This window comes from Phyllostomus hastatus, unplaced genomic scaffold (assembly GCF_019186645.2).
Source record: "Phyllostomus hastatus isolate PE091 unplaced genomic scaffold, TTU_PhHast_1.1 phas_scaffold_1066, whole genome shotgun sequence".
Lineage (NCBI taxonomy): Eukaryota > Metazoa > Chordata > Mammalia > Chiroptera > Phyllostomidae > Phyllostomus > Phyllostomus hastatus.
In genome coordinates, this window is record NW_025334004.1 from 12322047 (window position 1) to 12336208 (window position 14162).

Genomic DNA, 14162 nt, shown 5'->3' on the forward strand with positions numbered 1-14162 from the left:
TGCTAAAGTACTTGTAAGAGCCTTCCAACCAAATGACAGCTATTCTTTACTGCATAATCTTCGGGACTTGCAGCTTTGCTAAATAATTGTAGCTTTGCAATGACATCAGAAAAAAAGTGCTACTTGGGAAATTTCACAGCTGCAGGCAGAGCTGAGAATTAGAAGAGAGATCGACCTTTCCTGTGCTGCCTCAGGGAAAAGGCGGCAGTGGGACAGGAGCACCTCTTTGGCCAGGATCTGTCAGAGGCCCACTGTTGCTGCCATCAGGGAGTCCTTAGAAGCCTAATTACTAAAACAAGGGGAGTAGGGCCCCAATGTCTTAAATCACCATGAGAACGGCAGAAACAAAAACCACAGACATATGCAGTAGACCTCCCCCTTGGGCCCCTTGATTTATGCTTAAAGTCAAGAATAGTCAACAGCATTTCACTTCCCCTTTGGCAAGACAAACCCAATGAAACCATTTAATTTAAAGGCTTTTTATTAGGAACCAGGGGAATGAGCTGCTTATCCCTCTATAACAGTCTAGAGCAGGTCATCAGGCCCAGGATGGACAGAGGTTGTCAAAGGTGCTGTGGTGTGCTTTGCTGCATTTGCTTAGGGCCTGGAAGGAAAGGTGGCAGCAACGGAGGTTGGCAGGAACTGGTGTGAGCCAAAACACCAATAGCCTGGGGAGAGCCCTCTACCTTCCTTCCAACTCCACTCCAGGCTGGTGCATGCCAGGAGAGAGAATGTGGTTGGAGTGGGTGGGGCACAGCAGTATCATCTGAGCCCCTGGTTTCATTCAGTGCTACTTCACTTGCCTGCCCTCCACTCCTCTTGCCGTTTAGTGATTACGTATTTGAAGAACTCATACACAGACCATGCAATGGCTGTGGAGGGGATCTGGTAAATTACTCTAGCTTGCACCCCTCGGAAGTAGGCGGTCACCCCGCCTACTTGATATACCGTCCTGAAGGCACTAGCCATGCCTGTAATATGTCCTGTGAAGTTTGAGTTCAAAGCCAGGGATTCCTGGGTGTTGAGCAGTGTTTTGCAAACGTCCAGTGGGGTTGTGACAGCGGCAGCTACAGCTCCTGCACAGGCTCCGGAGAAGACGTGGGAGCTGGGGTTGTACCGTCTCTGGGGGTTAAAGTGCTCCTGCAGGAATTCGTAGGTCATGAAGTGAATGGCTTGGAAGGGAACGTTCATGGTCAGCTGGGTGGTGTAGCTGCGGTAGAAGGCCCCGGCCCCTTCATTTTGCCACACTGCCCGCACACAGTCTGTCACCCGGTGGTAAGGTGAGTTGTACATCTGCATCCTTTGCTTGACCACTGCCAATGCCATCAACGAGAAGGGAGACGTGGGGATAGCAATGGACCGATGAACAAGTGTCCAGTTCAGAGTCCCAAGTCAGCCGATCAGCCATGGAATGGAGACAGAAAAAAATATGAGTGAGCTGTCAGCCTGATGAGTCAAGGTTTCTCTTTTTTGACACAAGGGGATCACAGAGGGTTGGTAAAAAGCCAAGAAATAATGGACCGCTTTAGTTCATTTTAAAGAGACCCTACTGGATTTCTTTAAAATAAACTAAATATCACATAAGATAGAGGATTTCCTTGAAGTACCTATGATTAAATAATTATTATGTTAACTTTCTGTAACTCCCAAAACAAAAAAAGAACTCAGTGGCAGTGAACCCAACAGTGGACACAGAGCCCTAACATACCAATCCCCAGGCACTAAGAGCACACGACTCTTACGACACAAGGATGGTTACGGGGCTGCTACCAAAAAGAAAACAAAGTTCTTAACCAAGGAGAGTGTGGCTTTTGCTTCTAAATATCTCCTACTCCCTCAAGTGGATGACCAGGTGTGGGCTCTGCGGATCCTCACTGTAGCGCTGGCCCTTTCTACTCCATGGCTTTGCCCAGACACGCAAAGAACTAGAAGTTAAGGATCGCTGCCATTACACTATCCCTTCATATTTGTTTGAGTACTTCATTATCCAACTAAACTACCAACATCCAAGCCGCAATGCAGGGACTGAGCTCCACAATTTACCCTTTCATTCCTATCTCAACTACCTTCATTCCAGCAAGGCAGTCTTTTCAAATGTTAAAATCCATCTTCATCTATTTGAAGTGAAATAATCTGCTAATATTTCAGGTGAGATCAATTCCACTGCAAAGGGGACTTCCAAGAAGGTCCAGGAACAAGCCAAGTAGAGCATATCTTTTCCAGGGAAGCCACAAAGATGAATGAAATCTCAGTGAATATGCTATCTGTCCAAGGGGCTCCTCCTATATTCGAACATGGGCGGAGCGCCATCTAGTGGTAAGACAAAGTAACGTGGCAGCGATTTCCCACTGAAACTCGGCTTTCTTCTGCAAACCAGAAATAAAGGAAAAGCCGGACAGGGAGGTGCAGCTGCCTGCAGAGGGAAAGGTTGAGGAATCATTACCTTCAGCTGGATTCATGGCTGCATCATGAAGTAATGTTGCTACACACCCGGCTGCACCTGCAAAGGAGAAAACAACTGCCACATGTAAGGCCTGGAGAGGGTGACATTCACTGAGGCCCCACACTGAAGGGAAGTGGCCGTGCTAAACCACAGCGAATGAGGGGTGCTAAGAGCCAGCTCAAAACTTGGGAACCCACTACTTCTAAACTCCTGTTCTGAGAAATGAAGATATTTGTTCCCAACAACATAATAGGGTCACCAAAGTGCATTCCACATCTGCAGTACTATGAGCAGGAAGAATCAGACAGTCCAGGCTTTGTCAATACATTCAGTTCATGAAGATACACTGAGGCCAAGGGATGCCTGCACGTCCACTGCCTTCAACGGAGGGAGGACAGCAGGGGCCGGTGGCCACATCTGCGCAGAACCTCACCTTCTATCCTGATGCCCCTCGCCTGCCCAATCCACCTCCAAACCCTAACATCTGTCCACCTAGACTTTTCCTCAGTCCGAACTACCATATTTCTCACCCTCTGCTCTCTACTCTCACTTTGGTTTTCAGGCAATCCTCAATCTCCAGGCTGCTAGTCACTCCCTTATGTCCACACAACTTCCAACCCTGTTTTTCCACTCGGAAGTCCCTTGGCTCCACCCCCATTCACTCGGAGGCCTTGTCAAGTCCTCAGTGACAAACACTAGTCAGCTGGGGTCCTGAAAAAGTGAGGCAAAGAGCTGGGGTTCCATTAGCATCTATCTTGGGCGGCCGGGTCACCTCCAATCCTGCCCTGAGGAGCAGGACAGCAGCCGACTCTCAAGAAATACACCACAGGGCTAGTGCAAAGTGTCTCCACATTACCAGGGTGCTAGGGTGCTAGAAGTTGAGACCAGTGAGAAAATGAAAGAGTTAAACAGGTAAGTTAAGGGAGGATATTATAACCCTTTGCTGAGGTGCCCCAAAGCAAGGGTGGGGTTGAAATGGCCTGTTTTCTGAGAACATCAGGTTTGGAAGTCCCTACCCTGAAATCTGGCCTACCCCAGCCCAAAGCTTCAGCTCTGAACCATGCTAAAACCGCAAAGCATTGACAACAGCAAAGCCCAAAGAGTTGGGAAAATGGGGGAACCAGCACAGGAAGGCTCAATACCATTGGCAATATGGCTATTGCCCCCAGGATGGATTATATCACTCAATGTCTTTTTTAACTTTTCGTAGCAGGCAAAATAGAGGGCATGGGCAGGCCCTGCGCCTGTTGCTGTGACATTCAGCCCCCGCATGGGCCTCCACAGGCCCTCCGTTCTTATAATCCTCCAGAGGGCCTCCAACACATTGCGATAGCGGGCTGCTGGGTCGGGCTGTAGGCTCTGCATTCGGGTCTGAAATTACAGAAAGGAGAAGTGCAATGTCAGTGATGCCAATTTCTCACTCACCCTCAACACTTGGGATTTGGGCACTGGGCAGACCTTCTTCGTGGAATCAAGCCAGTGTGCAGGAGTGATGGCTGGTATCCAGTTTTACCTCCTCCCAAATCTATATCCAATCTTTCTAAGACTTGAGCCTTTCTTTTTCTAGTCACTTATGTCTCTAAGAACAGAATACCATTATTTTCTTGAGAATATCACCCCTTGGTAAGTGTCCTTGAACTCCAAAATGATTCATAGCTTCAGCAATAAATATGAAGCCTATGTTTCAGAAGTCTTTGTTTTGCCTTAACTCGGGCTAAGAATTCTGTACATATGGATTCTAAAGTCAAGTATTTAATGTCTACACATACTTGATGCATCTCTGAAGACTGACCCTGGGTCTGCTTCCTAACCAAATACTACACTGACTAATGAGATGATAATGGCTCATCCTTTGATAAAACTGAGATGCAATCTGACTTTTTCACAGAATTTGGCATTGGCAGCTGGGTCTGTAAGATAGTCTTGGCTGAAGTAGCATTCCTAATAGATGCTGCTCTAACTTCCTGGGAAGAAAGTTTACCCTGAAACTATGAAGGTGGATCTAGTCTCTCAAACTGAAGGGGCTTCCAGATTTCTAGACTGCACTGACAGAATCCCAAAACTGTATCAGTGAATAAAATCAGTCTTGGTGAAATGTAATCCCTAGAATCTCTAGAGGGTTCACAGATTGAAATGAAAGTTTATGGTGGATACTTCTGTTACATGTAATACCATAAGTGAATCTCACAGGCATAATGTTAAATGAAGTAAGACACAAGAGTATACACTGTATGATTCCATTTATATGAGTTTGTCAATGTAAGAAGTGTCCAAGCCTGTAGAGAATTTTTATGATTTTATTTGAGCCAAAGTGACAGCATATGCCAGGCACAAGATCTCAAATGCTTTCAGTACACATTTTGTATGATATTCCTTGACAAAGTTTTATTAAAATTTGGGAAGTGAATCTTATTGGGACACTACCACAAGGGGGTAGTATCTCTGAAGGTGTGTCTCCCAATGAAGATCTCTTGTCTATCGATCCACTTCAAGGCTATGGTGGCACGGGACTAACAGAATATAAAATCAATATCCAGTGCCTGGAACACAGTAGGCATTCAAGATGTGTTTGTTGAATGAATAAATGAAAGAATGAATGAAACTTAGCTGTGTCTGTACCAGTTCAAAAGGCAGCAAATCAGCCATTAGTGACCAATAGGGGGTGACCGATGTCCAAGTACAGTTTAAATTTGTGCTTCATTCTAATCACTGATTGAATCTGCACTTAAAAGCTTGAACCTTCTTGTTGGCCATCTGGAACCCAAGAGTAACACCTTTTCTCAAGGGCATGGGAGAAAAGAAAACTAACTGGACTAATAGAAACTAACCAGATTAACAGGTCCTAGTTAGACATAAGCAATCCACATTCCTCTATATTTTTTCCTGCCTGCTACCAACAAAGAATTGGAAGCTTGAAAGATTACTGGAAGTTCAATCAGAAATAAACAGTATCACTTAACACAGTGTAACACATTTGTCTACACTTCTCAAAAAAAAAAAAACCCCTCATAAATATCCAATAAAGGATGTGCTTGCTGATCTTCCACATCACCCAGGAGGTATAAAATCCATCAGATGAGTTATTCAAAGAGACTGCCTTTGTTGGCTATGGCTACTGATAGATAAATTGGGCCTAGTGGCTTAATAATTATGTGTTTCTGTAAGTTAGTTCGAAACTGATGTTGTATAGGGGCAATGTTCAAATATTACATTGCTTTGGCAGATCGGGGTGATGCTCTAACACACTGAGCTACCAGGCCAGGGCCACTGCTTCACTGGAGTCAATGGTATATTTAGCTAACCAGTCTTGAAAGGTCTGGCCTCAGAAGCCTGAAACCCTGCACCCCCAAGAGAAACCTGGACTAGGTAAGTTACTCTGACCATTGTACACACATCTAAATCCAACTCACTGAAAATAAACCCTGAGAGGACCTAGGCATAAGCCATGCCAAATATAAAAATATGGCTCCCCATATGTGTGGGTCAGTAAATCTATATTTTGGAAAAGGTGAAATCTAAGAATTAATAGCCTTCAATATAAAAATCCTGGCTTTGAAGAAAAGCCAAATGAACAAGTAGGGAGATAAGTGGTTTGGTAAAAGACAAGCCACCTTTGAGTCAGAAAGCCTGAGTTTAAGCCCCAGCTTAGCCAGGTGTGTGGTCCTGGGATGTCGGCCTCTCTGAGCTTCAGCGTTACCATCAATAGCATAAGGTTTAGAATGGCTGGCTCACAGGGCAGTTGTGAGGGTTCAAGGAGTTAAGGCATGTAAAAGCCATTGGTAATTTATAAGGTGCTAGAAACAGAAGGCTTTTTATTGTATTCAAATATGATCCCCAGAAATACTAGTTCGTATCTTAGAATTTACAGATCACGGCAGTGTTGTCTCTCGTATGAGTCATTTCACAAATGTGCGTGGGCAACTAACTAGTCTTTAACTACTAATAGATCAGGTTCAATTTAGTATTTGTTTTAATTTTAAAATTTCTTTGTGGTTTAATTATTTATATGTCCAACTATTAATCTGAAGGTCATGTTTAGTAATAAACACTATTGTGAGATTCTGTGCCTTGCTTGGTTCTGGGAATGTTTTGGGGGAGGCTGAGTGGAAGGCTTGGGAGTCAGACTGGGTTCAAATCATGACTCTAACACTTAAATTATGTGACTTAGTAACTTAGTAACTTGGACGAGTTACTTAATTTGCCTCCTTTTCTTCATCTGTAAAATACTAAAAATGATGTCTATTTTGTGAAGTTGTTCCTAGGATTAAATGAATAAATAAATATAAGGCACGTGAGATAGTACTGGGAAAGTAAGAACAACTGCAATTTATTCAGTATTTATTATTAGCTGCAAGAAAATAAAATAAACCAACGTTTCCATTTCATAACCTTTCATCAAATGTGTATAGATAGCCATTTACCTCTAGAATTTGGAAAAAATTCCCCTCTTTGACTTATTCTGGGAGCAGATTATTTGCTTCACCACTACAGAGCCAAAAAGCAGCACCTTGGTGACAGGTGAGTACTTCACCAGATGATTCTGGAAAGAGTTGCAGAGCATGTATATCTCTATAGATAAAGTCTGGTGCTTGCCTCCAAGGCCCAGAAAAGGAAAACTGGGATTTATTTGGGTTCTCAACTCGCCCTATGACCATGGACATAGCAAGGCTATGTTGACTTCCCATGGTCCCTCCCAAGGATATTTTAAGTCGACCTGACCCGGGTAAGTGGCTGGGGGTACACAGGCTTGCCAGCCGAGAAGCAATGTCAGCTTTCACTTGCTAACACTGTGACTGCCCTAGAGGCTCCAACGCAGACACCTGCCTCTAGTCTTAGGGGACAGTTGGGCTGCTCTTCCTCTCTACCACTCATTTATGGAAAGAGGAAGAAGAGCTGCCCAGGGACAAGTTAACTGTGAAGACTTTTCTGAAGGAAGAGATCTGAATTTTACTCTCATGTCTGTACAACATACTTACTAACATTAAATCCTACTGGTCTCACCTAGTTTTTCCCTTGTCATTTAAACCCCAGCATTAATGGGACATGAAAATGATTCTTCTAAAATAGCTTTTTTTTAAAGACACCTGAGCACTTTTTCCTCCAAATCAAAAAATTGTTTCTTTAAGGTAGGGTGTGGAGGCATAAATAAGTTTTAAAAAATTCCAAAGCTTATGTAAATGAGTAAGAACTGTTCTTCAAAAATAATGTAGTTAACTTGGAAGACTAGAAGTGACTCGCAGCAATGCTGTGGTCATGCAAAACATTTCTGGAACTCTTGCTCAGAAATGGTTCCCTTAGTGGATTTATCAGTCTCTTTGCTTTTTGGCCCCACCTTATCTTTGACCCTAATTCTGAATGGTGTCAGGTATTAAAAAATCAATTTTATCTTGTCACATGACAAAGATATGTCCCAGTAAGGATATGTACCCAAATATTCTAGAGGCATCCCTAACAGAGGAATTTGTAAAATGTTTACAGCAACAATAGCACTATGTAAATACATGGAGTAAGGAAACAGTCTCCCAAGGTAATGAGACACACTTAGAGGGATAAGTTGTAGGGATATTTCTAAGTCAGTTGCATTATATTTCTCAAGTTATTAAATAATTGTCATTGTGTTCCTGATCTAGTTTTCATTTGATACCTATCCTGAAATATAGCACCCTCCACCCTGCTCTTCACTCACAGTCTAAGTATAGTGTCTTTATTTTGCAGTTAGATCATATTAACTTTTGGATATTTAGCATTAACAATTCAGTCATTTAACCTAGACCCTATTACATAAATGTCTGAAACTTTTTCACTTGTAGTTATCCACTTTACATTTCAGTATTGTTAGAGCATTAACCATCTTCTTACCCCTCTCTGATGGATTTTACTGTTTATTCCTCCCAGTTGATGAGGGCATTTAAAATTCTAATGTCCACTTTAGCCAAGGGCATTTACCACCCTTTCAAAGCATATGGTCCTTGTTAGGAGTTACCTTGCAATGTACTCCTGCCAACTCAAATGTCATCCACAAAGCTTAATGAGCCCTTTCCCCATTTCCTCATCCACATTACCAATGAAAACATGAGATGGTACTGGAACCAGGGAAAAGCAGAAGAGGCAGGCTTTGCATTTCCCAAGTTGATACACTCCTCCTTTCGAATATAGTATCTCCCTACTTTGAGGAGAAAAAACACTCATCAAGAAGCTGACAGGATATTATTTAACTATACCCTTAACATGTAAAGGCGCCATGAGTCTCTGTCATTATATTTATTTCAAGAGACCCCTCGAGGTTACTTCAGTTTAGTTCTTTTTTTTTTTTTTTTAGTGGTTGGTACCTTAGCTCATGCACAAGAACTGTCAGGAATAATCTGTTCCCCTCTTCACCCAGCTTTCTTCAGAAGCACCTGACTTCTGTACCCACTAATCAGCCTGCCTGGCTGCGGATGCAATTACTTACTAGAGGTACCTTCACCAGAATCATGCCCTCACATTGAGCCCATTTCATCTTCTTCACACTTGCATCTACTTTCTCACCATACTGCTTCCCTTCCAGGCAACTTTTTCCTTTCTGTCAACTTCAGATGGCTGAAGAAAAAAATACGCTATCAGTTCCATCTCTTGCTTGGGAACTGATGTGCTCCCTACATATACACAATCCTAATCCCAGCTCAAATTTCATGATCAGGAAATAGGTGGGGTGTCACGCTTACTGAAGAGAAACCGAAAGCTTTTCCTTAACAAATCTTTCCCACATTATTCTCAGTCTGGTACTCTGAATTATAACTGCACAATGATTTCCAATCACCCATGGGTTTATTTATTAAGTAAATCTTTTATCTGAGAGAGCATAGATTCTGGTTCCTGCCCCGCCACTTTTAAGGGAAGACACAGCAAGGAACTTGTAAAAGCACTCGCCCAGGGGACATCTCAAGCCCCTGAGGGTCTGATTCATGCCAGTTGGCTTCATCTTAATCAAGTTAGTAGCACTTACCTGTTCTCATCCCATCCCACCCTATTCCTGTTTAGTCCCAGCTGAGATCCAGGGCTTGGGCTGACAGATTTTCGTTCCAGAGTCCCGATTCAGATCTCACTGACGGTTACAAATGGGTCCTGGTTCCTGACTGGGATCAACTCCCTGCCGGGACCTTGCTTGCATGGAGTATCGGACGAATTGTGTAGTGATGGCAGGAGCCAGGAAGGAACTCATGTCGGCTCCGGCTCTCGGCCGGGATCCTGGCTCCGGACTGGACCCAGGGGTCGGGTCAGCCCCAGCTCGGGTTCGGAGCCGGTCCAAGTCTCACCTTGACGCAGTCGATGGGGTACATCACGCAGTGCTCCAGAATCCCTGCCACGGCGCCTGCCACCATGTGCGTGGTGACAGTGGCTCCAGCCGGCAGCGCCTCGTAGTCCGGGCCGGAGTCCGGATCCTGTCGTACCGGGGGCCTGCAGGCCCCGGCCTCCCCGCCGCCGGCCCCCCGGCCCACGCCCCGCTGCAGCCACCCGTCCAGCAGCGCCGACTCCCCGGGGCTCCGCCCCGGCCCAGCCGCCGGTCCCCCCGCCACACCGCCAGCACCCCGACCCTCTAACTCCATCCACCCGGGCCAGCTGCGGCGCCCACCCTCGCCGCCGCTGCCGCCGCTGCCGCCGCCGCCCCCCGGCCCCGTTGCGTCTGCCTCAGGCACGGCCCAGAGAGCCCCGGGCCTCCTGCTCCCGCTGGGCCCCCGCGTACACGCCCCCCAGCCAGCCATTGGTGCCGCAGCCAAATTAGCCCAGCCCCCTTGGTTACGTAAAAAAATGTGTCTACGGTATTAGTGAAGCTGTCTGTCATTCTTCCGCCCCGCGGCGCTGCTACCACTGAGATCCCACCCCTTCCCCTTTGATCTTGGAAGCTTCTTGTTTATTGGCCACTGATTGGCCCGACCCGTAAAACTTAAGGCTGAACTTTGATAGGCTCAACCACCCTTGATACTCGGCCGCGGCCAAGTTGTGATCCTATTGGCTACTGAAAAAAGAGCGAAGCGCCGCGGCAAGATAGAGGCTGGATTTGGGCCTCGGAGTGGCGCCTGTGGAGTCTCGGCTCTGCGCGTCGGCTCGCCTTGGGGAGCGGTGCCAGGCCTCAAGGTCGAACTGCTGACTGCTACCGTTAGGACCCACACTCGAGCGCCCGCCCCAAACCCGAGACGCGCGGGTCTCTAGACGGAGAGCTCTGTTCCCGCGGGATCTCGGGCTGGCGTGAGGTGGAGCCAGCCTGAGCCCGGCTTCCACTGGCATGGCCTGCAGATCTGTCCCGGAACCTGTTGCGACATGCGGCTGGCGGCCCATTAGACTCCGGTCGGTTCTGGAGTGTTGCCCCTCATCCCCCTCCCCCAACACGCCCCAGTCGCGCGCGAGCTGACTCCAGAGAGCCCGGTACCCCTCAGATCCCAGCGCCCCGCACTGAGCTTGCGCCTGAAGCCCCGCAGTTGAATGAATGAGTTCCCCGGGTGCCCGCTATCAATAGGCCCTGCGCCCGGCGGAGAGCTGGAGGCGGGGAGGGGAGATGTTGAAATCGGGCAGTATGATTCTGAGATGTCAGCAGGTGGAAAGGCCGGACTGGAGGCAGCTGCTCAAACAGCGGGGGAAGTACCGCAACGATGAGGAAGCTCGGAAGTACAGCTAGTCCCTGACCTGACGCTCTGATGCTAACTCCATTGCCTGGTGGTGATGGTCTTTAAAAGACCGCTCCCTCCCTGGCGGTTCGGCTGGAGTCAGAGTGGCGCTCAATGGTTAAAGAACAATGCCCCCAATTCCCAGTTTTGAGCAACATCTCCTAAGCCGAGACGGTGCACAGGACCTCTGCAGGTTCGGTTGAGTAACACAGACACTTTCCCCACTCGGATCTTCCCGGCATCCATTCACTGGAGCGTGTTTGCGCAAGCCTCCACACTGCTTCCGGCTGTCTTTACTACCTAATTTTACTAAGACGATGATGCAATTGTGAACTTTTCATTTTGGTTATAACTTTTCCTTAGATAAATAAGAGGTTTTCCTTTTTCTCTAAACTTTAACCCTTCTCTGGGCTTCTAGATTTTTGTATTGTTTCTAATTTATTTTTAACTCATCCATTATCTTCCTCTTCAGCAGTGGTTATTATTAACCTTTGAGTCTCGACCTTTTGGAAAATAATGAAGCTACAAATCCTTGTCTCCCCTCCACTTCCCTCCTGCTATGCACACACAAAATTTCACATGTAATTTCTGAGTTTGTAGTCTCTGAAAGTGACTTGTGGAGCCTTAAGGGTCTCTTAATCTCAGGTTAAGAAATCCTCCTCCAGATCATGTCCAGTCTTCCCTCTTTAGCTCATTTCCCTTGGACATGAATAAGTCTCGAAATGAAACCCACTCAGCCTGCTAGAGAATACTAATTCTCTTTATTCAACTATAAATGATTTATACCTGCTATGTCCTTTCTCTTCTAAAGCCCTACATTGTTACACCTTTCCTCAGTGATCACAAATGACCTTTCCAAATCTGATGGTCTTTTTCTTTAATTCCCATCTTTCTTGACAAAGAGATAACACTTGACCCCTATTGACCCACCCCCAGTGAAACTTTTTCCTAGTGTCAGGAACCACTCTGTCCCACCTGTCAGACATCTCAGTCTCCTACACTACCCACTGAGGGGGAGCATTCCCAAAGGTTTAATGTTCCTTGTTCATCTTTAATATCTTAGAGAATTTTACCATTCCAAATCTGTTTTCTTCATTACAGCCCTATATGTACTTCTTTTATTACATACGTTTTAACTGAAATTTCCACATGAACATTCAGTTAGTATTTACTGAGTACTAACTTTGTGCCTGACACTACTTGAAGTTGGTATTACGGGATAGACTCCATGCTCTCATGGAGGGTTTTTTTTTTCTTGGCTGGTTGCTTGTCATTTGTTTTCCACTTGGTGCAAGGCACAAGGTTATGGGTTGTCGGGAAGACTGTGTGTGGCTTGGATAGTAAAGAGTAGGGCTCTCTCAACTTCCTTTTTTGTGTTTGGTCATTTTTGATATAAAAGAACCCAACTGTTTTGGCTTGTGGTGGCCTGCCTAGTCTATGGAATGTGGTGGGGCTGGGAGAAGGGGTTAGGGGGGTTGGAAGAGGGAGGGGCTGAAAAGAGCCTTGGGCCTCTGGAAGTCTGGTGGCTGGTGGAGGCGGCTCAGGATGGGGTCCCAGCATTGGCTTTGCTGTGCTCCCTGCCAGGCTGCTTCCTTGTGGCTTTCTGAGGGAGGTCACAGGTGATCCCACTGCTGCTAAGTGCTCTGGGCACTCCAGCACTGGCCATGAACAGGAAAGTAGACTTCCCCAAAAAGAAGCTTGCCCACCAGTGACCTGGGGTGGCATTGGGGTGGTGGGGAATGGCTTCCCAGGGCACTAGTGCCTACAAAGGAACCGTCACTGGAAGTGGAACAAACAGTGCTGGTAGTAGCCGTGGGTGGTACGAGTGAGCCGCTGGAGGGATGGCTGCCCTGCTCTTGTGGCCTGGTGGAAACCTGGGCAGCAACCCCTTGAGGGCCTCGGCACATTTTCAAGAATGGCAGGGACCAGCCGCGAGCCCATTCTCAGAGGAGATACACCAAAGGCCACTCCATGACTGATACAGGTGGGATCGTGGAGCTTATTTTTTAATGGGGGGGAAGGAGATAGGCAAATAAGAAAAATATCAGGTACTAAGCCCATAACTGAAATAGGGAGATGTGATAAAATGTGACTGGTTGGCTACATTCGTATGACCAGGAAAGGTCTTTCTGAGGCGATGACACTTAGTGTCAAGTTCTGAGTGACAGGTAGGAGCTCATGATGAACCCAGAAGAGAACATTCCAGAAGAATCAGTGGATATAACAACCCTAAGGTGAGAACAGGCTTGTGTGTGAAAGGACAGAAAGAAGGCCAACGTGACTGGAGCTCGGTGAGTGGGGGGAGGTGATACAAGACGAGGCTAGAAAGCTAGGCAGAGGTGAATATCCACCTTAATTCCTGACTCAGCATGTCCAGTCCAACCTCAGTCCTTCCACTCCCACCCCAACCAATTCCTCCAAAAATTTTCCTTTTCTACAAAAGTCTTCCCGATTTGTCTACTAAATCAGACTCTAAAGCTGAGAACCTTTTTTGACTACTTCAGAATAATTGGTCTGAAATGTCCCTTTTTTCATGCCCTCCTTTTCCTTCCTATTGATATACTTTCTAAGTATCTGATCACTTTACAGCTACATTGTAATAACTCTGTGAAAGGCCTCCCTACCTCGAGAGTCTTTTAGCTTTGCCAGAATTATGATTCCCTTCCTTCCAGGTACATGGTAAGATTATTCTTCCCACCTCCCTGAAGATAGGCATGGTCACGGGATTTGCTTTGGCCAGTGAAACGTAAGACAAACATGAGAGCCACACAGTAACTTCCCCTGCCACCTGAGTGTTGATGTTTAAATGGTGGAGGCTCCATCAGCCCACTGAGGATGATGAGCAGAGCCCCTACTTGCCACCTACTTGCCAGTCCATTCCAGATGGACTTTTAGTATGCACAAGAAATAAATCTTTGTTGTTTTTAAGACAGGAAGATTTTAGGATCAGTCCACCCATAGCATAATCTAGTCTTCTGCTGTTCAAACTTTAATGTGATATTAGTTACCTGAAGAATTTGTTAAAATGCAGATTATAATTCTGTAGGTCTGGCTGGAGACTGAGATTCTACATTTCT

At 46.1% G+C, this 14162-nt stretch overlaps 1 protein-coding gene across 1 annotated transcript; it reads right to left on the bottom strand.

Moving 5' to 3' along the window:
• Positions 1 to 463: 463 nt before the first annotated feature.
• On the bottom strand, positions 464 to 10156 carry SLC25A28 (solute carrier family 25 member 28). The gene is made up of 4 exons (XM_045854459.1): positions 9739 to 10156; positions 3586 to 3814; positions 2444 to 2500; positions 464 to 1313 (listed from the first exon to the last, which is right to left on the bottom strand). The coding sequence occupies exons 1-4, from the start codon at positions 10027 to 10029 to the stop codon at positions 796 to 798; spliced, it is 1095 nt and encodes a 364-aa protein (XP_045710415.1). The 5' UTR covers positions 10030 to 10156; the 3' UTR covers positions 464 to 795.
• Positions 10157 to 14162: the final 4006 nt, after the last annotated feature.